We start from the raw sequence: 23,542 nt of genomic DNA, 5'->3' as shown, positions 1-23,542 counted from the left end.
GAGCTGACTTCCTCAATACAAACACAAACTAGCACTGCACATTAAATTATTCAACATGAGTAGACTGTACAGAAACACAGGGCCATAAGATCTGTTACAGCTGTTTCCAAGGCTACAACAGCCCCACCCCCCAGTGGTAGCCTCACTGTTTTGCCTATGAATACCTTAGCATTCTTTGATTGCACACACTTTGCAAGATTGCAAATTATATATCAAAATGAGTATTAAAATATCTTAGACTCTTGATGTCCTCATGAAGTCAATGTATGACAGAACCTGGTTCACTCAGCATGCAAAAGGAGGATTTAAAGTGGTAGAGGAAGGGGATCCACAAATGAAAAAATACCATGCCCCTCCTCCCCATAAAAACAGTAGAGTTCTAACTTCTGTAAATTTGTTTTCCTTAAATATTTCATACAAGATGGGCATGGTGATTTTGTAGATTTTCAGCATATTGATTGGCCTTGTATTCAATATTTTTTTAAAGTAAAACAGTGTATATTTAAATACAAAATGGATTACATGGTATGTGAAATATCCCCTGATATACTGCAGAAGTTTTAACATTTCCTGCAATTTTTGCCCGTGTGAATGTCAGATTCCTAGGAACAATAGCTCATTGTGAATTTAAGGACTGCTTTTTTTAAATAGACCTCGTAACTGGGTATCAGCATGAGGGCTATCAGAGCTGGTCATGACTCAGGTTGTATCCTACAGCATACTACACAAAACATATGTTAAAAGAAAATTGTTAAAGTTGCAGAGTCAAGTACTCAAGGTTAAGAAATGACGGAATTAAGGTTGCCTGTGCATTCAACTGCCTTAACCATGATACTGTCCTCTACTCCTGCAACCCCCTGCCTCATTCACTATACATTTTTCAACTTGCAACAGATGAAGCAGGGTTCCTACAGACAACAGTCTCTTCATACACGACCCTGATTCAACCCCATAGCATAGCTACCAGTCTCTCCCCCTGGCTTCAACTACCATATTTCCCAGCCCCAGTTCTTCAATCCCCAAGTCTGGCTCTTGTTCCCTCTGCATTTGAGGGGCAAAACGGAGAGGCATAAGAGAGTCTCACTTTCTGTTCTTGTGCCGCCCACCACCGCAGTCAGGAGCAGCACTTATAGGGAAACTCCTGCTCAACCCTTGCCCAACATAGACAGAATCTTTGGAGAATTTAGCTGCCAAACTCCAAGTCACTACTGAGCATATGCGAACATACTTTTTTTCAAAGTATTATAAACTTGGATAAATTTGGGCAGTTTTTCCACAGAACAACAAAAGACATCTGAAACCAGGGGGTAGCCAATGCCAAATTTCAAATCCCTACTACAAAGCATAAAGGCACTAAAGCTTCTCAATGAAACAATTGTAAGGGTTTTTTGTTTTGTTTTTTAACAATAGGAAAAAATATGTTGTTTTGCAAATCTCGTTCTTGGAAATGGGTAAGCTATTTTTGCGGAAACTTTCAGAAGTGTTCAACCTGAGGTAGATGACTGGCATGGAAAATAATAGCCCAAACAGAGTTTGGCACAGTATTTATAAACAACTGAAAGCAAGGTTTTATAACGGAAGTGTTGAGCAATCTAGAGCACTGGTAATATCTGCTGACAGTTAACATATTATAGAAATATTTGTTCTTGTAAAAACAGGGATGCATGCATTTTCTGCAACAGAAATCTGACATTTTATGAAACTTTCAGGATACTTTCCACTAACTCCAGTTAGTGAATTAAAGAATTTGGAAAAGCACTCACCTGGTTTATAAAGCCAAAACAGTCATCCCTTTGCTCATCAGATGAATCTAGTTGTTCTGTGTTATTCCGTGTTCGATAACTTGGATATTTACGCCTATGTAGTCTACGCTTGGATTGTATCAGTGAAGCTTCAGAGTCACTCTAATAGGCGTTACAGATAAAGATACAATGTTGAATTAATGCAATCCAATTTTTGCATAAATAGATAAGAAATATAGCTTTACAATATGAAAGTAAACTTAATTTTATAGACTTGTAACAAATATTGTGAACATACAAGAATGCAAAGAGTATCTATTCTTGAAGAGCTGAGGTCTAACAAGCTATTCAGAGTTCCCACTTTTTGCTTAAATGTGGTACACCTTACAGTAGTGTCAAAATCGTAACTCCTAATGCCATAAGTTTTAAAAAAAGATTTAAACAGTAATTATAGTTGTGTAGTGAAACTGTTTATTTACATAAACAGGACTCCTAGTTTATTCTGTAGTTCTATTATCTGCTGTGGAATTGAGGACCAGTTTATGAAATTAAAGGAAAAATTATGTCATATGAGAAGATACCTTTCTTTATAGTTGCACTGATTGTAAGCCAAAACCAAGAGTTGTTTTAAATATAAAAATAAGCTGTTATTTTGACAACATAGATCAAAACAAGAAATATAGTTCTTCTGAATTTGTGAGAAAGGCCGACCACTTTCAAGGTTCAATATTTTAAGAAGCAGTTATAAATTAACAGTGGTTATTTTACAACTTAACAGAACTTGTTGCGAGTCCACCATTTAATTTACCATTAGTAGCACACCAATTTGAAATCTACTCAATTAAAAAAAAAAGTTAAGAGTAACTAGATATTTTACCTGTCACCAAATCGCCCTGCCAATTTTGGCTTACAGTTTTACAATCACGTTTTCCTATTTAAACCGTTCTGTCTTGTTTGGGCCTTTCCAACGAACAACAGAAAAGGAAAAACTGACTATATAGGAACAACCCTGAAACTGATTGCACACAAAATGCTGTCAAATCCACAAAGTAAGCTGCAAAAGACAAAAGTGATACTAGCCTATTATTCTGAATTAATTTCTATAAACTCTGAAGATATCTTGGAGGATTCTCACTATTTTTACACTCATTAGTACTGTATGTGACTGGGAAAACTGCCCTATCTATACAATCTTGAATCCTTTAAATACAATAGCAGCAGCATGAAGTCCAATCCAGGCCCGCTCTTGACTGTCAGACAAGCTGCCAATCGAGTTCCAGTCAGTTCCGTGGATGGAGGAAGGTGAAGCTCCCAGAAAAAAAACTCCAATTCAAGGGAGTCACCATAAAATAAAAAATTTACCAGAAAAATAGGGCACTGGGGTCTGGGAGAATCCTGTAAGATGGTACCTTTAGAGACATGTGTAGGTACTTTTTCAACTCACGGCTCTCTCATGCAGAAGTTAGGAGCTCATCATTCACTATATCTGTTTCATACCTTTTCTGAGAACTGAAATGTCTTCCTTTTCCTCTCTGTTGCATAGAGCTCTCTCTCTTCCTCTCCTTTTGCAATCCGGTACTCCTCCTGTTTTCTACAAGAGAGTTTTGAAACTTGTCAAAATAAAAGTAAAATCACAATTCTGAAAGTAAATTGAGTAGTTACAGGTTTGTCTTCTTTAAAATACTTTATATTCTGACACTGGACCTAACAAAATTGACAGTTTAAATGTCCAAATTTTATCCTCTCTTGGAATGGTTATAACATGATGGAGAAATTCTATAGTTTCTAAATATTTAGGGATTTTATATAGCTATCAATTCATAAAGAAAAAACTCTCCTGACACATTGGCAGACATGGTTGATAAGAAGGATTTACAAGAGGATTTTTCTCCCAAATTCACCACTATCCCTTGTAGGATGAAATAACCGCCCCCCCCTCATTTTCAATCTATGGTCCCATCAGAAGTAGGTCCAAATATATGGATAGATCACCTCCATTACACATCTTTTTGGTCCCATCTACACTACTTGAATCATGCTAACAGGCACCATGTACAGGGATAGGCATCAAGAACATATTTACTGTTTGCAAAGGAACAGGTTTCTAGATTTTTCTTTTAAACATGCTGGCCAAGTAAAGTAGATTCAACCAATCTTAGCTGATACCATTTAACACTAGAGGGTTTGCTTCTCTTCCTCCCTCCAATCACCAGGCTTTGCAAGCAGGTGATGACGACAACAGGATTTCCTCCTCTTTCCCTTTTTCAGACACCTGGCTCTGAGGCTGGGATGAAGGAAAAAGCTTTTAACAGCCCCCTTGGCTACAAGTGCTGCTGTTTCTTATCCTCAGCAACAAATGCAACTTCTCTTCCTCCTAGGCATTTAATGCTCCTGTATGAAAACAGCAGCCAGCTGTCTTCAAGAACCTTCTGCTGCCTCCTGTTCAGGCAGTGCTCCTCTTGTGTTGCTGATGGATAGCAACTCGTACCAGGAGAGGAGTCGCTCAGGAGCCTCCAAAAGATTTTTTTGAATCTTTCCAAGTTAGTGAATGTAGCCCTATAACCCTCACTTTTCTGGAAAATGAGGAGCATTCAGTGAACCTAACTACCCTTTCAATTCTTTTGGCATATACTTCATTGTTTGCAGTAAACCCTCTTACATGCTCAAGTTATTTTCTAACTAGTTAGTTCTCCCTTCACCCTTATGTCACATACATTTTCCAACTTAGTTTTGAATGCAACTGAAATTAACATTTAGTAATTTCAATTTGCACTAGAGTATTTTTTTAGTGTAGGCCTAATAGCACTGAATAAAGGAGAACATTAAGGTATTAAACGTGTGGAGTAATACTGATAGCAATCTCATTTTTTAAAAAAGAGATGTCCTTCATATGAGCCAGCTAGATTTTCACACACCTGAATAAATGCAGTGGTATTTCTGGTACAACTACTCTTCGTTTCCAAGCTTGAAGGTCTCGCTCTGTGGCAATTTGACTTCGTGGAGCATTCTGATGCATTTGACGTACACCTTCCACTTGCCCACTGCGACGCAGACCAATATTGGGAGGGGACTGGATGTCTAAACTTGGCCTTCTAAAACCTAAAAAAAATATGATGAAAGAGTAGAAAATCTTCTGCCACCGGACAGCTTTGGTGTCTAGTTTGCCCCAATTGTTTGACTGTAAATTAAAAATTAACATTCTCCAATGAAAGAAAGCTCACAGAAACATGTTGAAGAATCAAAACTTTGTGAATGGATTGCCTCCTCTGGTGATAAATACATTTGGGATTTCAAGCTGTTTTAAAAATCTTTATTACTTCCACTGCTACTTTCAAACCCTAATGAAAGGCAAAACAGTATGAAAGATGTTTTGAGTTTTTCCTGCTGATTTTGCACCAACAGCTAGCTAGCTACCTAAATACCATTCCCAGCATGACACTTATATAGTCATAGGTACGTACACATTGAACAGAACCATGTTCATTTTAAATCCACTTGAAGTCCACAAGGTAAAGAAAGGGAGAAGAAACCATTACTCAATGAAAAGAGAATTTTGCAAACTTTAGAAAAATACTAGTAAAAAGTGAGTTTCAAGAACTCTTGAAATGTTACAGTACGCTACATATATCCTTAAATATTTAGCTGCCTGCAATCAAAATCAATGCTTTTTGTATGTTTAAGGTTGTATGTACCAAAAGCTGGAGATTCAACCTCTTAAGATACATTTACAGAAATATCTGGAGGTGTTTTAGCCCAAGAGAGACAGCAAAAATTCCAGTTTTAGACTAGAAGCCATGTGGACTATTTCATACTCAAAAGTAGTACAAAAAACTTTTCAGATGAAGGGATTTCCCCCTCCCCACACCTAAACAAATATTTACCAGTAGTAACTGACCTCTTCTAGGTGTTCCTTCTCCATTCTGTAGTCCATTTGGAACAACTTCTTGATCTGATCCAGTTCTTTGGTCTTGCTGTTGCTGTAACTGTCTTATCATGCCATCAAGAATGTTGGGCTCCAGACTTTGTTCATCCTGGTCAACAGTTTGCTGGCCTATCACTTGCTCAACAACCTCTCCATCACCTGGCAAATTTAATACAAACCATAAGCAAAATGGTTAACTGCCACAGAACTAAAGTTGGCTGTGCTGATCACCTTCACAGCACACCTTAAAAATTAAGCTCTTCTAAAATTGAGTACTTGAGGATAATTCTGAAACGTAACGTGGATAATCACCCAAGTTATTTATATTACTTAATATTTTTAAAAGGACACATTTACCAAACCTAAAATGAACAGAAATAATTCTTGAGTTTTTAAAAAAAAATATATGCCCTGCAACAGCTGCAACCCAAATATGGCATCAGAAAATGAAATTAACCAAAAAAACCGCCATAAAAATGTGAAACAGACTATTTTCACTGTTTACTCTTTGCATTTCTTGGTTTGGAGAAACAGCATAAAAGCAAATTAGGGGAGGGATAGCTCAGTGGTTTGAGCATTGACCTGCTAAACCCAGGGTTGTGAGTTCAATCCTTGAGGGGCCACTTAGGGACCTGGGGCAAAATCAGTAGTTGGTCCTGCTAGTGAAGGCAGGGGGATAGACTCGATGACCTTTCAAGGTCCCATCCAGTTCTAGGAGATGGGATATCTCCATTAATTTATTAAAAAATAAAAAAAATAAAAACTGTTTCAATAATTTTAAGATGTTATCCATACCACAGGCAAAGATTTTTTTAATTGTTTGTAATATTGTCTCTTAATGTGTCTTAATTGTAATTTGTCTCTTAAACTTCTTTACTGATACTTGCATACCCATGCTATGGTTGCATACAGCCAGGAAACCAATTATAAACTAAAAGAGACTAGACGGACAAAATCTTTTGTTCCAAAGAACTCACATCTTTTCAATTTGAGCTAAACCACCATCTTCATTACCTGTCAGTGTATTAGTGATTATATCCCCTTTGTAAACCAGCAACTAGAAGCTGAAACTATAGCAAATACACTTGATCAGACAATATTACATCCAGTAGACATTTTTGTTACAAGACAATATATTACAGTTGCATTAAAACCCAACTACATAAATCTCAAGTAAAATAAATAAATAACTTCGACGTAATGTAGAACATTAATCTTTTCCTATGCAAAAGATGGTAATGATTCTAAAGTCCAGTCAGACACAGACAGATCCCGAAGTTGAAATTACTATTCTTACTTGTTGCTATATATCCCAGTTGAGGAATCAAATGTTCGTCTGCACAGTTCTCTCTTCCTGGTACTAATCTCTGGTATTTTGTTGGATGAGGGTTTCCATCCACATCTACTAAGAACGGAGGTGGCATGAGATGAGGAGCCTGTTGTGTTTGCTCATCTAGGACATAATTGTTAGCGTCTCGAATCAATGGTCGGTAGTCAGTGTGGAAGAACATCTGATCAGGAATCTGGAAATAAATGAAGCTTGCATATTGTCAACTTGAAAAAAAGATATGTTAAAGAACTTGCATGTAGAAGAAAATTATACTAAATTTACCTCCTATTGCAACAATTGGTATAGAAACAACAAGGAGTCAGGTGGCACCTTAAAGACTAACAGATTTATTTGGGCATAAGCTTTCGTGGGTAAAAAACCCACTTCACTTTCTTTTTTCTTCCACTTCTTTTTACCCACGAAAGCTTATGCCCAAATAAATCTGTTAGTCTCTAAGGTGCCACCGGACTCCTTGTTTTTGTGGATACAGACTAACACAGCTACCCCCTGATAATTGGTATAGAGCAGGGATTGGCAGCCTTTGGCACGCAGCTCGCCAGGGTAAGCCCCCTGGCGGGCAGGGCCGGTTTGTTTACCAGCTACGTCCACAAGTTCGGCTAATCGCAGCTCCCACTGGCCAATGGGAACAGCGGGAAGCGGCGGCCAGCACATCCCTTGGCCTGCGCTGCTTCCCTGCAGCCCCCATTGGCCTGGGACGGCGAACCGCGGCCAGTGGGAGCTGCGATCGGCAGAACCTGCGGACGTGGCAGGTAAACAAACCGACCCGGCCCGCAAAGGTGCTTACCTTGGCAAGCCGCGTGCCAAAGGTTGCCGATCCCTGGTATAGAGAGACCAAGTTCTTAAAAGGAAAAAAGCCACACAAAGATCCTATGCCATCCTAGATTTGTGTTGCTCTGACGATATCATATCCCCCATAAAAGAAAGAAATTTTGATAGGAAAGCAGTTAAAAGTATTCAGTACGTTGGTCTTTGAGAGGATAATACATTGAAAGTTCTGCAATCCTATATTAAATAAAATTACTGCTCTAACCTGAAAAGTAACTATAAAACATCATTTCAAATTTCCATTTTTAATTTAACATTTAGCAAACATTAGCTTTGTTTCCATCTAAACATATGGTTCTCTAACTGCTAACATACAAATTTGCCGTGGGATCGCAAAGTCAGGCAAGGTTCTTTCTTCATCAAGAATTAGCACCAGAAATAAAGATTCTGCAATCAAAATTAAGCCTTCAGTTACATCCAAGTAATTGCACTGAAGTAAAATGGGGGTGCAAAAGTGTCAGAGATAACAGTCCGAACTTTTATTACTGATGGTGATAAGCAAGAAGAAATGAACCACTTTTCCCTTTTTGATCCCAAGTTGAATAGGTAGGATAGTTAGGGAAAAAACTCTCAAATGATAAATTTGGAACTAGAGTTTTACGATAGTAAATGCAATACAATTTGCAGTCATTGCTGATCTGATTAGGGTCATACCTGGCAGTATCCTAAGTGCCAAGTGTCATGTAAGAGCCCAACATTGTATTTACAGCTACAATCTTGTTGCCCAACTAGAAAGATTGTTTTATGATAGAAGAATGTCTGAAGTGCCAGTCTAAGAGAAAAATAACTGCTTATTAAGCAAAGCAAAAAAACAAAACAAAAACAAACCAGAAGTCAAGATAGTATACATATATCCAAGTATGCAGTATATTTTTCACATGAATTCATTTATTTCTCTAATCATCACAAATGTCAACTGAAACCTGAACTTACCTTTTCATAAGGCTTGTTACACCCAAAACCAAATATCAACAGATGCCCATGAGAATCTGTACAGGCAAAATGTTGTCCATCTGATGAAAACTTGCAGTCAAAAACAGCACCGTGTCCTTGTCCTTCAATCTAGATTGAAGAAATGAAACTCAAGGTAGGTTTTGTCATATTTTTTGGAACAAGCAACATTGTACAGCCTTATCCAAACTTCAATTACCAGAGACTCCCTGTTATTTAAAAACAAGGTCACGTTTCTCCTACTATATGTTACAGTGAAATTTTTCTTCTTACATTAAGTTTAACGTTCCCCATTACATGATAATTAGGACTCCAATCTTGGAATTGGATCTGCATTGGAAGACCCTTAACACCTGTAGAGAGTCTCTCTGAAGTCAGTTGGACTTTGTGAAGGCAGCAGCATTCACCCATGCAGATGTGATTACTAGCTTGGGCCCTATCAAGTAACGTACCCTCAAATACGGCTGAGAGGGGAATATGAGAAATTTAGAGATTTATCCTAGGTCTCTACCATATGTAACCTATTCTCAGTATAAATAAAGAGGAACATAAAATTATATTTAGATTGCAAAATCAAGAGTCTATAGTCAGCTATTTCATTTCCTAGATAGGTCCAAATTTTAAGAGACTTATTTAAGGTTGTGGATCTACTGTAATTTGAACTACAACAGCTAAAAACATGCTTTTTACAAAGCTTTATATTTTTAAACAAAGCCACTTTAATATCAAATGCTACTTTTTAAAGAACCTCACTGCTATAGCACTTTACAAAGATATCCTCAAGACAAAGTACAAGATACAAAGCCAATCCCTTATTGTCTACATCTAGAAAGAAACAAAAAAAGTGTGAACAGTGGTTATACTAGCACAACTTGGGGAAAAAATAAGTTATTTAAAAGTGGAGAAGGATGGGCTAAGACAGCTGTCAAGAATGAAGTGAGCTCCATGTAGTTGGGCGAACCACAAAAAAAGGCACCATCACTTGCTGACTTAAATGACAGTAGCATTCTTAAAGACACAGCTGACAATGTAATTACTTGTCAGAATGAGCCTTGAGGTGCTAGTCTAAATATAACCAGGGGTTACACAAGATAAGGGCTTTAAAGACCAACAGGGCCAAATTAAAGTTAAACCATCATTTTAGAAGCCCCAAAAATAGGGAGAGTGGGAGAGAGAAGATGCTCTGATCACAATTGCTCAAACATGTTGCATATCCTGAAAAAGGCAGAGGAATATACAATAATTTGATCTTACCATGTTAAAATAATGCTTAGTTTTGATGCCTTTTGTAATATCCCATATAAAGATATTGCCATCATGGCCTGCAGATAACATAATCCTTGAATCAAAAGGGTGGGTCTCCAACACAAATACTTCATCTGTATGTCCCTATTTTAATATGGAAAAATAGGCATACAAAAATCACAAGTTTACAATTAATACGTTAGAGAGTTCTGAATTCATGCATCCTAGACTTCTAAGACCCTCAGACCCTCCAGACTGCCTCCAGAAATCTGAGAACTTTTGGTGGTCCAACATTCATGCAATTGTGAAAGTGACAATAAACAAGATGGGTGCAAGAGTCAGGGAACCTTGTGACAAAGAAAAGACTGTTTTTGAACCATACCACTGGCTGGATTCAAGCAAAGATTACAACATACCTACTTAATTTAAAAAAATGGGATTTGATATTTACTGGAGAAAAGTCTCAAGCTTTTCCCTATTTCACAGGGAAGGTAGGCTCAATATTATTGTTTTGCACACACTGGGTTTTTTTTTTTTTTTTTTTTGGGTGGGATGGAAGCTGTTGGGTTTTTGGGTGTTTTTTTTTTTTTTAAATAAGCACTATACATGCATTATATTCAGATACAAGCTTCCAAGACAAATCAAATTAAATGACCAATTCAACATGCAAATGTCACTTTAATACTAATGAAATTGAAAGGCTGCATATTTTAAAAAGCAGGTAAGATCATTACATACCACCATATCATGAAGTAATTGCCCAGTATAAGAATTCCAAACTTTTAGCAGATGATTATTCACAGCAGTAACAACAAAATTATCATTTTGATTCCAAGCTATCATTGTTACTTTCGGCTTCATAAATCTGTCTTCTTCTGAATGAGAGTCACTATTTAAAAAGAACAGCGCCAGTGTAAGTATAACTTTTAAAATAAGTGTTCATTTCAATATCTAAACAAATATTGAACTCTCGTGATTTTACAAATCTGACATATTGAGCTAAGGATTAAACTCTAGTAAATAACTTGTCCACTATTTTGATATTTCTGCAGTAACTTGACCATAGAATGTGTTGACATCTTAAACTTTAAATCTGAGTTTTCTTGCTTTGGTAGGTTTTACTTTAAATCACAAAATTGCATGCAAAACAAATGTATTTTTAAATTTAATGGAAATATACCACTGATATGTTTTAGGCTCAAAACGTTAGTGAACCCACTGAAGAACTGATACTTAAAAAAAATCCACCCAACAGTCCAATGATGTTCAGATATCTTATTTCACCTTTTTTTTTTTAATTAGGTAAGCTTCATGAGAATTGGATGTTTGTGTAAGTTGTCACACAGTACAGTTCAATAAGAAATTTATTAGAATATTGAAGTTAAGAATCAGAATGAGCTATAAGGATACCAGAAACCAAGGATCTGGGACTCTCAATCTGCCCTGAAGTCTGACTCTAAGTTACTCTTGCTTCTCTTTTAAAGAAAAAGGCTGTTGAACCCACTTTGTGTGTCTTAATTCACAGTCCCTACATGTGCATGTCAAAAAGATTTGTGGAAAACAAGAGAGACACAAAATAAAACAAATTCAATTCACTGAATGTAGGCCTCTGAAGGAGGAATGGGAAAGCACTGCTAAAATTTAGTGTATTTATTTCATAGGGTGCACAAAATTACCTCCATCTTTTTAGATGGAGCCCATATGAAACTGACTTCCTCAAAATTAGAAGCACATTTAGATTTTCGGAATTTTCATTTTGAAACTCTGGGAGCAGTTTGTGATGCCACAATATGTGGGTGAAAACTAGAGAACACTTTTGGAAAAAAATCAAATTGCTATGCTAATTAAAGCAAATCAAGTTATGATAAAGTTACAATTTATGGTAGGAACAGGGCTTCTGGATTGCTAGAAAGGAATCAGATGCAGCAGGCTTCAGTAAACAATGGGCATTTTTCTTCTGAAGAAGAAAATGAATATTATACTGAAGAGGAACTTCTTTAATACACTAATCAAAAAACAACAAACATACTTACTTACATTAAAAGGTGCAGAATTTAGATTAGATTCCAAGCAGATATAGTGAATCTTTCAAAGTACCCGACTCCCCATAAACACACATAAATAGAAGACACTCAGCCTACCCTGGTAACCTATCAGCCATATCCAACAAGATGCTCCTCCATTCTGTTTGCTGGAAACGCCAGATATGGGCTGTTCCATCTCTGCTGCCACTTATGAACCTTGAAATAATCATAAAAGATTTTATCTAGTACACAAAAGTAGATAGTCACAGTATTTCTACTTAAAAATACACCCATCCAGAGTTCTGGGGGCATAAACACAAGGTTAAATAAAACCTACAAAATGGAATAACGACCAAAACAAGTTATCTTTCCAATTCAGGCTTAGACTCTCCAACAACCCAAACTCAGACTTCTTTCCCAGAGAAAGCCTAAGAAAAAGATGAGCTTTCTATGTGAGCTCAAGGTCAACAAATTTGAGAAGTGGCAGAACAACAGGAAAGCTAAGGACTCTTAATGAGTTAAGGACTCTTCATGAAAAACCTTGTCTCCAGGTCCTTCCTTATTAAATCAAAACCCTTAGCTCAAATGCTATGGCATCAGACAGAGAAAGGCAGCCTGAGATATCCTGGATGCAATTCATGTAGGGCTTTACAGATCAAAAATAATATTTTAAAATTGCACTGGGAAAGGAACTGCAACCAAGGGTAGATTTATGCCTGAGCTCCATCCCTATCCTGCATGAGAAGCACAGCTAAGCAAGAAAGCAGCCATACTTTCTACCGATTATAATTTCTGGATTGCATAAAATAGTAGCCCCACGTAGATAGCACTGGGTTACTGCAATATGAAAGTGCCAAAGACAAGGATTACTGTAGAAAGAGACATATTAATAAGGAAAAATTGCAACCTCCAGGCCAGGTATAGATTACAAAAGCATTCTTAGTCACTGTTATCTAGGTCTCCAGTAAAAAACAAAAAAGTTTGCAATTTATGGTTCCAATATGCCACTTATCAATATACTACTCAGTTACCGTCTTGGATCTTTTCTGCATTTAAAGTAATAAGATCATATCCATTCATTTTATTATAATAATAATAGCAGCACTTTGGCTGCATTAAAAACACCCTCTTTTTTGTAAAATCCTTTTTCTATAAAACCATACTTGAAGAAAAGAGTTTAATAAAATTGTATGAAATCATTTTAAGACATTGCTGTTTCCAGACCCTGCTTTAATTTCCCGATCAAAACACATTGCAAAATTAGGGTGGTTTGCTGAAGCAACTAGCAAAACAAAACAGCTGAGCAGACAGCAGTGCAGTGTCATAGCAATACTTGGCACACTTCACCAAATAAGTCCATTTCTTAGATTGTAAGTTCCTTGGTGCAGGAACTGAGTCTATCTTTGTCTCTGTACAGCACAAAGTACAATGGGGTCCAAATACTTAGATGGCCCTGTGGGCATTATGATAAAATTAAATAGTTTCTTCCTACTACTTCTTTCCCCTGAAGCCTTAGATCCAATTAGGGGGCTTCTAGTGGATGTGATGCAGAGGTGTAGCGTTCCTAGCATCTGACATGGAAAAGGGGTGGCAAAAAAGGTAATACTGGAGCTGATAAGCAGGCTAAATGGAGAGTATGCCCTGAAAAACTGGATTATGCATAGGGAAACTGATGCTCAGATGAGAGAGAGAAGATGCCTGTGACATAACTTGACACTAGCAGGATACAGGACATTTCTAGCTGTGGGAAGAGAAGTGGGTACTGGAAAGGGTGTGTAGCAAGGAGGTTGGGAGGGGGAGGGGGTAGATATCTCGTTACTACAGTGTCAAAGAATGAGCCATCTTCTGTAAGGACCCCCAGTAGCAGGAGCTAGCAAATCAAAGTGTCCTCCCTTCCCCTGTTACATCAAACCCAATATTCAGGATCTTTCTCCAACAAGCTACCAAAGAGCCAGTTAAACAAAACACCACAAAAACCACACAAAAAAAAGGGGAAAAAAGCAACTTTACAGACATCTTAAATGTGACTGGAAGGATATACCAACCTGGACAATCCAGACAGGGTCCTTTGCTTAAATATATGCACTGCTGCTTTGTAAGATTTATGGGTGTGGTTTTTAAAACTGCTCAGCATCAGTTAACTCTGTTCCCATTTAAGACAACGGGAATTTTACCACTGCCTTAAATGGAAGAAGCAGAGTTAGGCCAATGTTTACTGCTTTGAAAAGCCAACCCTTAATTCTTATTAGATATATGACAACACTTTCCCATAGAATAATAATAATATTTAAAGAAATCAGCTTATCCAAATAGAAGATATGTTAAAATATTCACAGGGAAAAAAAGCACAGAGCTGAAACGAAAGTGAACACTGCACTCCAGAGAAACGTAGATCATCCTTCAAATTATAGCTATATCAGATTTTCTTAGTTGAGCACTCCATGAGTGTGACAATAGTTATTTAATGCCAAAACATTTAAAGGACATATTTACATGTTGAGTCTTGCAACATACCTATCACCACCGTTCGAAAACTGAATGCTGTCGACTTTGTCCTGCAAAAGAAAAAAAGTTTTTGAGAGAGAGGTTAGAAGTTAAATTATTTTAAATCGGGAACTTAATTTCTTTTAGAAAATGTACGCAGCCTTCTTCACAAAAGAAGTTAACATATAGGAACAGAAAAAAGTATTAGCCAAGTCCCAGAGAATGTGATCTCTTTTGCAACACACTGCAGAAAACTGTCCCATTTCAGAACAAATTTTGATTAAACAGGTTTCAGAGTGGTAGCAGTGTTAGTCTGTATCAGCAAAAATGAGGAGTCCTCGTGGCACCTTAGAGACGAACAAATTTATTTGGGCATACACTTTTGTGGGCTAAAACCTGATGAAGTGGGTTTTAGCCCACGAAAGCGTATGCCCAAATAAATTTGTTTGTCTCAAAAGTGCCACAAGGACTCCTCGTTGTTTTTGATTAAACAGTTTCACAGTACAGAATTTTTTTGATCCTAACTGGTACGTATAATTGCAAGGTCAGCAGATCCCTACACAATTATCTTAGTAGAATCTGCTAATGTTCTGATGCTAAATTTAAATTGCAACTTTTAAAAGAATGGTCCACTTTTTAAACTCATCTTGTTAACGTACTTGGAATGAATTTGTGAAACGTTACAAACCCATCAATAAGTAACTTCCCATTAGCAACTAGGCATTTAACTCACATTTGAATTTGGACTTTCACTATTCTAAGCAAGTTAGAATCTAGAGGAACTGGTTTCAACAGCAAAATTATATTTGCGCAGAGTAAGCAAGTTCCCCCCAGACACGAAATACAGTTAGCTATTCATTTTCATCAATATAAAATGAATGGGCAAGTAGATGATGTACCCACGCCAGAAAATTTGCAAGTTTTGGAAGTCTTCCCTAAAGGTAATGATCAACACTCATCAACTCTTATCACCCCCCAAAACATATAATTAAAATGAGGAAGTTAAAGTATTATTTGGAAAGAAAGCAACTGAAACAGAGATACAAAGGAAGATAGTAAGTATTTAAAAAGCCATTAATAACTCTTGGGAAAAAATTTAATAACCACATTGAGACCTCAGATCTACAGATAAAATGTAATTCTCATACATCTTTGACACACTTACTTACACTCCGACCACTAGTGCATCACCACTAACACCTATTCTAACATTTAAAACTTCTAAACAGCTTCAGTCATTTAAAAAAAATTAACCTGCCAGAAAAATGTGTTCTCTTCTCCTGGGCCTAAATATAGAATCCTCTCCATGAACCACACCCGCCCATGGCCCAGGACATGCACTACCCTGTCCTGCACAAGTGATAAGTTTAAGGTATGATAAAAAGCAACTTATGAGCTCTGGAAATAGGATTTTTACACTAAGTGAATACACCACTTTCCAACCAGACACAATTCTTGTTTCTGACCCTGAAAATTACCAAGGTATCTGTCTTTAAAACTGACATGTAGAGGTGTTTTAAACACATTTGATAGTTTTGTATCTCTTTAGAGTCCTGTACAGCTGGACTCATGGTGCTAAAGATGCCTTACTTCATAGGCGAATGATACATAAAAAAATTTAAAAACCTCAAACCCTATTTTATAAAGCATGTGGTACACATTATATACCACACCTTAATGTATTAAGGTTTATTGGCACACAAGTAATGTAACCATTCCCAACTCATACTGCTAAAACCGTGGTCCTATGGAATTACATATTACCTGCCCCTCCACCCCCACCTTCATTCTCTCTACATATACATCTCTCTCTCTCTCTCTCTCTCTCTCTCTCTCTCTAAAAAATGGTATAATATACAAATTAAAAGTAAGCATGCTTGCTAGTCTACATTCCTCTAATGCTTCTGCACCCATAATAAAGGGTAGATATCTCGTTACTACAGGAAATGAGCAATAAACGGGAGAAACACTAAATCAAATTACCAAATAAGGCAGCAATAACACTTACAAGAACCAAAGGAGAGAAGCTAAGTTTTTATGTTATGGAGAATGACCCAAGATCACAATGCCTATAAACACAGGGGGCCAAATTCTCATACACTAAGGCCTCCTTTTATAGTTCTGCAAGTGTGAAGTAAGGGTAAATGTAATTTATTCTTGCTTTAAGGCTCCTTTACACTTCCAGAGCAGTATAAATGTGAATCAGGCCCCAGAGAACATCTATAAAGGAAGGATTTTTTTTTTTTTTTTTTAAAGCAGGGAACATGCTAGAAAATACTTAGGCTAGCCATTAAGGAAGTTATTAACAGTAAGAGCAATTGAAGAGAAAATTGGGCACCATCACTGTAGATACTCAGTAGGTTACATAAGCCATTAGGGAAAGCAATGTTGGGAGCAGTCCTATCAAATACAAGGAGTCAGACTAATGCAACTCAAGTGGCCTTTAGTGGCCCTAATACTTATGTTGTAAGAAGAAATATTTATTGAAAATACCGACTAACTGTACTTCTGATCTAAAATAGTCACTGAATTTCAAGTTATACCATACAGTATTGCAAGCTTAAATCCATAAGTGATAAATACAACAATTTTAGCATGTATAACCGATATGTATTAATGCATCACAAATGAAAATACACACTTATGTCTTGCATGTTTAACATTAAAACCTGAAACAAATTCTAATGTAAAACATGCAAGATGTGTGTACTTTCATTTGTGGTGCTGTAATAAATTACACTTCTACAGTGGTATAAAACCTTAAAATAAGAACAACATTTACCTTACTTTACACCTGCAGAACTGTATAAGGAGGCTTTAGTGTATGAAACATACTTAAAATAAAACATACTTAAAAGAATATCATTGTGATATGCTCCTTCAATTCATTAAACCCATATAAGTGTTTCACGTTACTGTCACTTATATTTTCACACCAGTATGCAAAATTTTAATCCAGTAAACTTTTAAAACCATATCTAGAATGCTGCTAGAAGCCCCAACACAGTTCTTCAAGTATTTTAAATAGGTGACTTGTAGATTTAACAATCTTACTTACAGCATGGCTTTCCAGTTCAGCTATTTTTTCAGGTGTTTCAGAGCCAAAAAAATACATCCTGATAACATGATCTGTACTGCCTGTTGCTAGAAACGTACCACCTGAAAATTCAAACAGTAATTAAAAAGCTGACGTGGATAAGAATTTTCATTTGTTACAATATCAGGTAGAACATGATGGATTAAAATCCTGACAGTGTCAAATATCTTGCTCTTTTCCCACTATACAAATGTGGGGTGAAACTGCATTTTTCTTAACAAATCCTTTTTTAGCCATAAATAATAAAAAAGTAAAATCACTAAATTTTAGTATGAAAGATTAAAGGAAAGTATAATAGTGAGAACTTTCTAAAACAAGGTTGCAGCTAAAATTATCTACTGTTTTTAAGAGTAGAAAGACTTCTCCATAGTTCAAAAGAGTGTTACATTGGCTATTCTTCACTGGAAATACCCACATTGTAAATGAAATGAAGGGTCAAGATGAGAGATTTTATAGCCGGGAAAGAGTAAAGGGGGGGGGGGGGGAATCCAGACAATATATTTTTCATTCTCCTGCTTTTGTTTATAAAGGATTCATCCAACCACTGGGAACTGAAAGAAGCATGGTCAAAACATACAAGACATTAAGCCATGTGCAAAGTGCATGCAAAGCCAATAAATTCACATTACACATTCTAAATATACTGTTGCCCCCTTGTAAGAATTCTGGTGAATTTCAGGGCCTTACAGTTGGTCAGTTTTGGTTACTGGAGAAATACTGATAGGAAGTCACACTGTGTATTTTATTTACATTACGTACATGTATCCTGCTTCTCTTAATACAGATGAATCCAACTCCAGAAACCCCAGCTCAGTAACCACCTGGAACAGCTACCTTCAGTGCTGTCCCGCCAGGTCTCCAACTGTCCTCTTAATGGCTACAGAACCTTCCCCCTCCTGTATGAGCTATCATCCTCCAATCACAAGCCAGAAAAGCAGCAGCAGATTTGTCACAAACCTTTTGCCAACCTATTGTTTTTGTGATGACTCTTCAGAGCATTACTGAATGCACAGAGTAGATACATAGATAGATCCCCACTGAAAATGCAAGAGATCATGTAGTTCTCTAGGCTGGAGGTATCAATAGGGCATGTCAGTCACGTTCTGTGTCATGTAGGAGCCCAACATTGTATTTACAGCTATACTCTTGTTGCCCAACCAGAAAAGAGTGCTCCAGAAGTAGCTGATGTGCTCAGCACAGGAGAGGGCAAAGTAACTTGCAAGGTTCAGTTGTAACAAGTTCTTTGTTAAGAAAGTCTTGTCCATTCTTTCCCAGATGCTAAACATTATCCATCTGCTGGCCTGATCGGCTGTCCCAGAAGATGCACTACCTGCCTGGAGCCTGCATCCAAGGTGTTATGGAAAGGTTCATCAGTCTCTCTGACAACTACCCCACGCTGCTCATCCATGTGGACACTTATGATACTGCCAGGTATGACCCTAATCAGATCAGCAATGACTGTAGGGATCTGGGAGCAAGTGTGAAGGAGTCAGGGGTGCAGATTTAGATTAGATATTATGGAAAACCTAACTGTAAGAGTTGTTAAGCATTGGAATAGGCTTCTGCAAGAGATTGTACAATCCCTGTCATTGGAGATTTTTAAAACAGGTTGGACAAACATCTGTCAGGGATGGTCTAGGCATGCCTCAGGGCAGGGGGCTGAACTAGATAACCTCTAGGTCCATTCTAGCCCTACATTTCTAGGATTCTATAAAACGAGGTTTTGTACAAAGAACAGGATAAAGTTATATGGATCCTTACATCCAATTCTGGAGTGCAAGGAGAGGAATTATAAGATTTATTACAAGTGCAGGACAGTTGAAATTGACAATGTTTTTGTAGATTAGTGGGAAAAAATGAAAAAATGGCCAATATCAACATGCATACAACTTACCAATGCTAAAAGAAGAACATAGCATCTGAACTCCAGGTCTGGATTTCTCTGTAAACTTCACTGGCCGATTACTTTAAAAGAAAAAAGTTGCTGAAAAATCAGGACATGCAATGTAAAGATTAAAGGTTAACACAATCTTCCAAAATCTGAGTACACATTGCCACAAACACATGCACAATCACCAATGTCAAGGATCTAAAGTGATGTACGTTTTCTTTGTGAGAAGTCAGAATTACAGTAAGCTCAGTTTCCATCCAAGACATCAAATTATTGTGCGTTTGATTTTTTGGAGCGGGGGAGAAAGGGGGCTGTTGATTAATCGCAGTTAACTCATGTGATTAACTCAAAAAAATTAATTGCAATTAATCACAATTTTAATCGCACTGTTAAACAATAGAACACCAACTGAAAATTTTTTTGGATGTTTTTCTACATTTTCATATACACCTCTACCCCGATATAACACGATCCAATATAACAGTCATTTGGATATAACGCGGTAAAGCAGTGCTCCAGGGGGGCGGGGCTGCGCACTCCGGCAGATCAAAGCAAGTGTGATATAACGCGGTTTCACCTATAACGCGGTAAGATTTTTTGGCTCCCGAGGACAGCGTTATATTGGGGTAGAGGTGTAGTATTCTGTGTTGTAACTCAAATCAAAGAGTATATTGTTTATTACAAATATTTGCACTGTAAAAATGATAAAAAATAGTATTTTTCAATTGACCTCATACTAGTACTGTATTGTAATCTTTGTCGTGAAAGTACAACTTATAAATGTAGATTTTTTTTGTTACATAACTGCACTCAAAAACAAAACAATGTAAAACTTCAGAGTGTACAAGTCCACTCTGTCCTACTTCTTATTCAGCCAATCACCCAGACAAACAAGTTTGTTTACATTTACAGGAGATAATGCTGCCCACTTCTTATTTACAATGTCACCAGAAAGTGAGAACAGGCATTTGCATGGCACTTGTGTAGCCAGCATTGCAAGGTATTTACGTGCCAGATATACTAAACATTCATAGGCCCGTTCATGCTTCGGCCACCATTCCAGAGAACATGCTTCCATGCTGATGATGCTCATTAAAAAAATGTGTTAATTAAATTTGTGACTGAATTCCTTGGGTGAGAATTGTATGTCCCATGTTCTATTTTACCTGCATTCTGCCACATATTTCATGTTATAGCAGTCTCAGATGGATGACCCAGCACATGTTGCTCATTTTAAGAACACTTTCATGGCACATTTGACAAAACGCAAAGAAGGTACCAATGTGAGATTTCTAAAGACAGCTACAGCACTCGACCCAAGGTTTAAGAAGCTGAAGTGCCATCCAAAATCTGAGAGGGACAAGGTGTGGAGCATGCTTTCAGAAGGCTTTAAAGAGCAACACTCTGATGCAGAAACTACAGAACCCGAACCACCAAAAAAGAAAATCAACCTTCTGCTGGTGGCATCTGACTCAGATAATGAAAATGAACATGCATCAGTCTGCACTGCTTTGGATTGTTATCGAGCAGAACCCATCATCAGCATTGATGCATATCCCCTGGAATGGTGGTTGAAGCATGAAGGGATATATGAAACATTAGCACATCTCGCACATAAACATCTTGCGACACCTGCTACAAACAGTGCCATGAGAACACCTGTTCTCACTTTCAGGTCACATTGTAAACAAGAAGCGGGCAGTATTATCTTCTGCAAACGTAAACAAACTTGTTTGTCTGGGTGATTGGCTGAACAAGAAGTAGGTCTGAGTGGACTTGCAGGCTCTAAAATTTTACGTTTTATTTTTGAATGTAGTTTTTTTCGTACATAATTCTACATTTGTAAGTTCAACTTTCATGATAAAGAGATTGCACTACAGTACTTGTATGAGGTGAATTGAAAAATACTATTTCTTTTGTTTTTATACAGTGCAAATACTTGTAATAAAAAATAAATATAGTAAGCACTGTACTCTTTGTATTCTGTGTTGTAATTTAAATCAATATATTTGAAAATGTAGAAAACATCCAAAAATATTTAAATAAATGGTATTCTATTGTTGGTTAATCATGTGATTAATCAGATTAATCACGCAATTAATTTTTTTAATCACTTGACAGTCCTAATTTTTTTTTAAATATATTCGTGAATTTATGAATACACACACTGAAAGAGCAGAGGTAATATGGAGTTCCCCACAGTTTGGGTTTTCTCTTCTTTGCAAATCTGATTTACACACTCCATGACATGTCCAATAAGTGCTATGCTGGTTACATTGCATCACATATGGAGCTTGGCCTACAGGGGTAAGGTATTTCCCAGGATTCTGCAGTTTCATGTAATTTTATGAGGTGTAAAACAGATTTAAAAATCAAAGTTTTGCAAAGATATGCAACTGTTGAGTAAAAAGCTTGGTTTCATGCTCTGTGACGATGCAATGTCACCAGCTAAGCATATATTGTAATCACTCATGGAATAGATACTGATAAATATGGATCTGGGAGAGATGAAAAGGTAAGATTTTAAAAAGTCAGTTATATGCCCAACTTTGTTAATTAAGAAAAAAAATCCTGTAACTGAAATGCTGTTCTACTCCAAAAATTAACTGTAAAAATGGCATTTTGTGTTTCCATGTTAATTACCTTAATGACTTCCAGAACACAGGTATTTTGTTTACAAAACTCCCTCATATAACAACGCAAGAATTATGTCTTATGTTTGTACATCACCCAGTACAATGGGGGCCAAATCCTGATTGGGGACTTTGAACACAATAATATTAAATGTAAAGTGCTTTGAGATCTACAGTTGAAATGCACTATAGAAGTAAATGTTACTTGTATTTATTTTTTAAACTTATTTTTAAACTACTAGCCCTATAAACTAAAACTGGGAACAGAGAGTGAACCTTGGACTTTTCTGTGTCACGTATCAGTAAAATGCTCTTTGAGCCAAACTGTGACTTAGTAACACCTTTGCAACTACACTGACTTCACTGGCACAGGCGTAAGTGACTTCTTTTCACAATCTGAATTACAGGCTTTTTTGCTCAAGTACTGGAAGTTTCCACATTAGACATACTGGAACAGTTCAACAAATTTGAGTATTCTGTATTAGATATTATGACCACTTCCATGGAGTAATGTTAAATATATTCTGATCATGTATTCCTGCTTAGTACTAGGAATATTACTAATTTAGTAAACAAATTCCATATCAAAACTGTAAATTGTGGCAGTTATGAATTGAACATGATAACAGCATCTTTTAAATACACTTGTACACACAAGTTTCATTAAATGAACAAAAGTAGGGGGTCCCAGAACAACAGGACTGTCAAACTCAGACAGCAAAAATACCTTTACTATATGGGTCTAATATACTAAGATTTTCCATTTTACTTTTCCCACAGTGTTTCTGATGTCGTAAGAATCTAGTGAATTGGTCTGTTCATTCCTCAGGACAATGAATCGAGCACAAGTCTGTAATGAATGCAGTGTGTAATGGCACTTAAATATTCTGTAGGCTGCTGTATGGGATATTTTAAGCTTTTCTATGTGTAAACATCAAAAGATTATTTATATTTAAAAAGTCAATTTACACTCCACAAAATAACTGCCATCTTATAATCAAGAAAGGGAAGACATCTGAAGAGCTAAACAGGAACCCACTTACATACCTGAATTTCATGGAATCTGCATCCCATTGCCAAAAGCAAACTGTTCCATCTGCACCAGTAGAGACCATGTAGCGCATGGAGCCTTTGACCATTGGACTAAACTAAAGTTAAAGCCATACACAAGAAATGTTAAGCTAAAAACTTGCAATTTTTTTTAATGACAATGTTCCCTGTTTGAAATTTCATAAGAAAGAAAATAAGTTAACTTTTTACAAATTCATATAATTTAATTATTCTAGATTCTAATGAATTATGGGAACAGTTGAAATTCAATTGCTGACACATACAACAAAGTTATAGGTCCTGAAATAGAAGGTTTTAAGTTGGGTT

At 36.8% G+C, this 23,542-nt stretch overlaps 1 protein-coding gene across 1 annotated transcript in view; it reads right to left on the bottom strand.

Annotated features, from left to right (window-relative positions):
* LOC112117822 (bromodomain and WD repeat-containing protein 1-like) overlaps positions 1–23,542 on the bottom strand; it is a 106,456-nt gene that overhangs the window by 65,739 nt on the left and 17,175 nt on the right. The window contains exons 9-21 of the mRNA XM_026651675.1: positions 23,213–23,313; positions 19,536–19,606; positions 17,603–17,703; positions 14,575–14,615; positions 12,178–12,276; positions 10,775–10,925; positions 10,046–10,180; positions 8,774–8,902; positions 6,962–7,187; positions 5,638–5,823; positions 4,658–4,841; positions 3,240–3,333; positions 1,764–1,904 (exon numbers count right to left, since the gene is read on the bottom strand). Coding sequence (XP_026507460.1) covers positions 1,764–1,904; positions 3,240–3,333; positions 4,658–4,841; positions 5,638–5,823; positions 6,962–7,187; positions 8,774–8,902; positions 10,046–10,180; positions 10,775–10,925; positions 12,178–12,276; positions 14,575–14,615; positions 17,603–17,703; positions 19,536–19,606; positions 23,213–23,313 — 1,659 coding nt within the window. The remainder of the gene's footprint in view (positions 1–1,763; positions 1,905–3,239; positions 3,334–4,657; positions 4,842–5,637; positions 5,824–6,961; positions 7,188–8,773; positions 8,903–10,045; positions 10,181–10,774; positions 10,926–12,177; positions 12,277–14,574; positions 14,616–17,602; positions 17,704–19,535; positions 19,607–23,212; positions 23,314–23,542) is intronic.

This window comes from Terrapene carolina, unplaced genomic scaffold (genome assembly GCF_002925995.2).
Source record: "Terrapene carolina triunguis isolate 2854851 unplaced genomic scaffold, T_m_triunguis-2.0 Scaffold31, whole genome shotgun sequence".
Classification (NCBI taxonomy): domain Eukaryota; kingdom Metazoa; phylum Chordata; order Testudines; family Emydidae; genus Terrapene; species Terrapene triunguis.
Note: the sequence above shows the minus strand (reverse complement) of the source record. Positions and strands in the feature narration are given on the sequence as shown.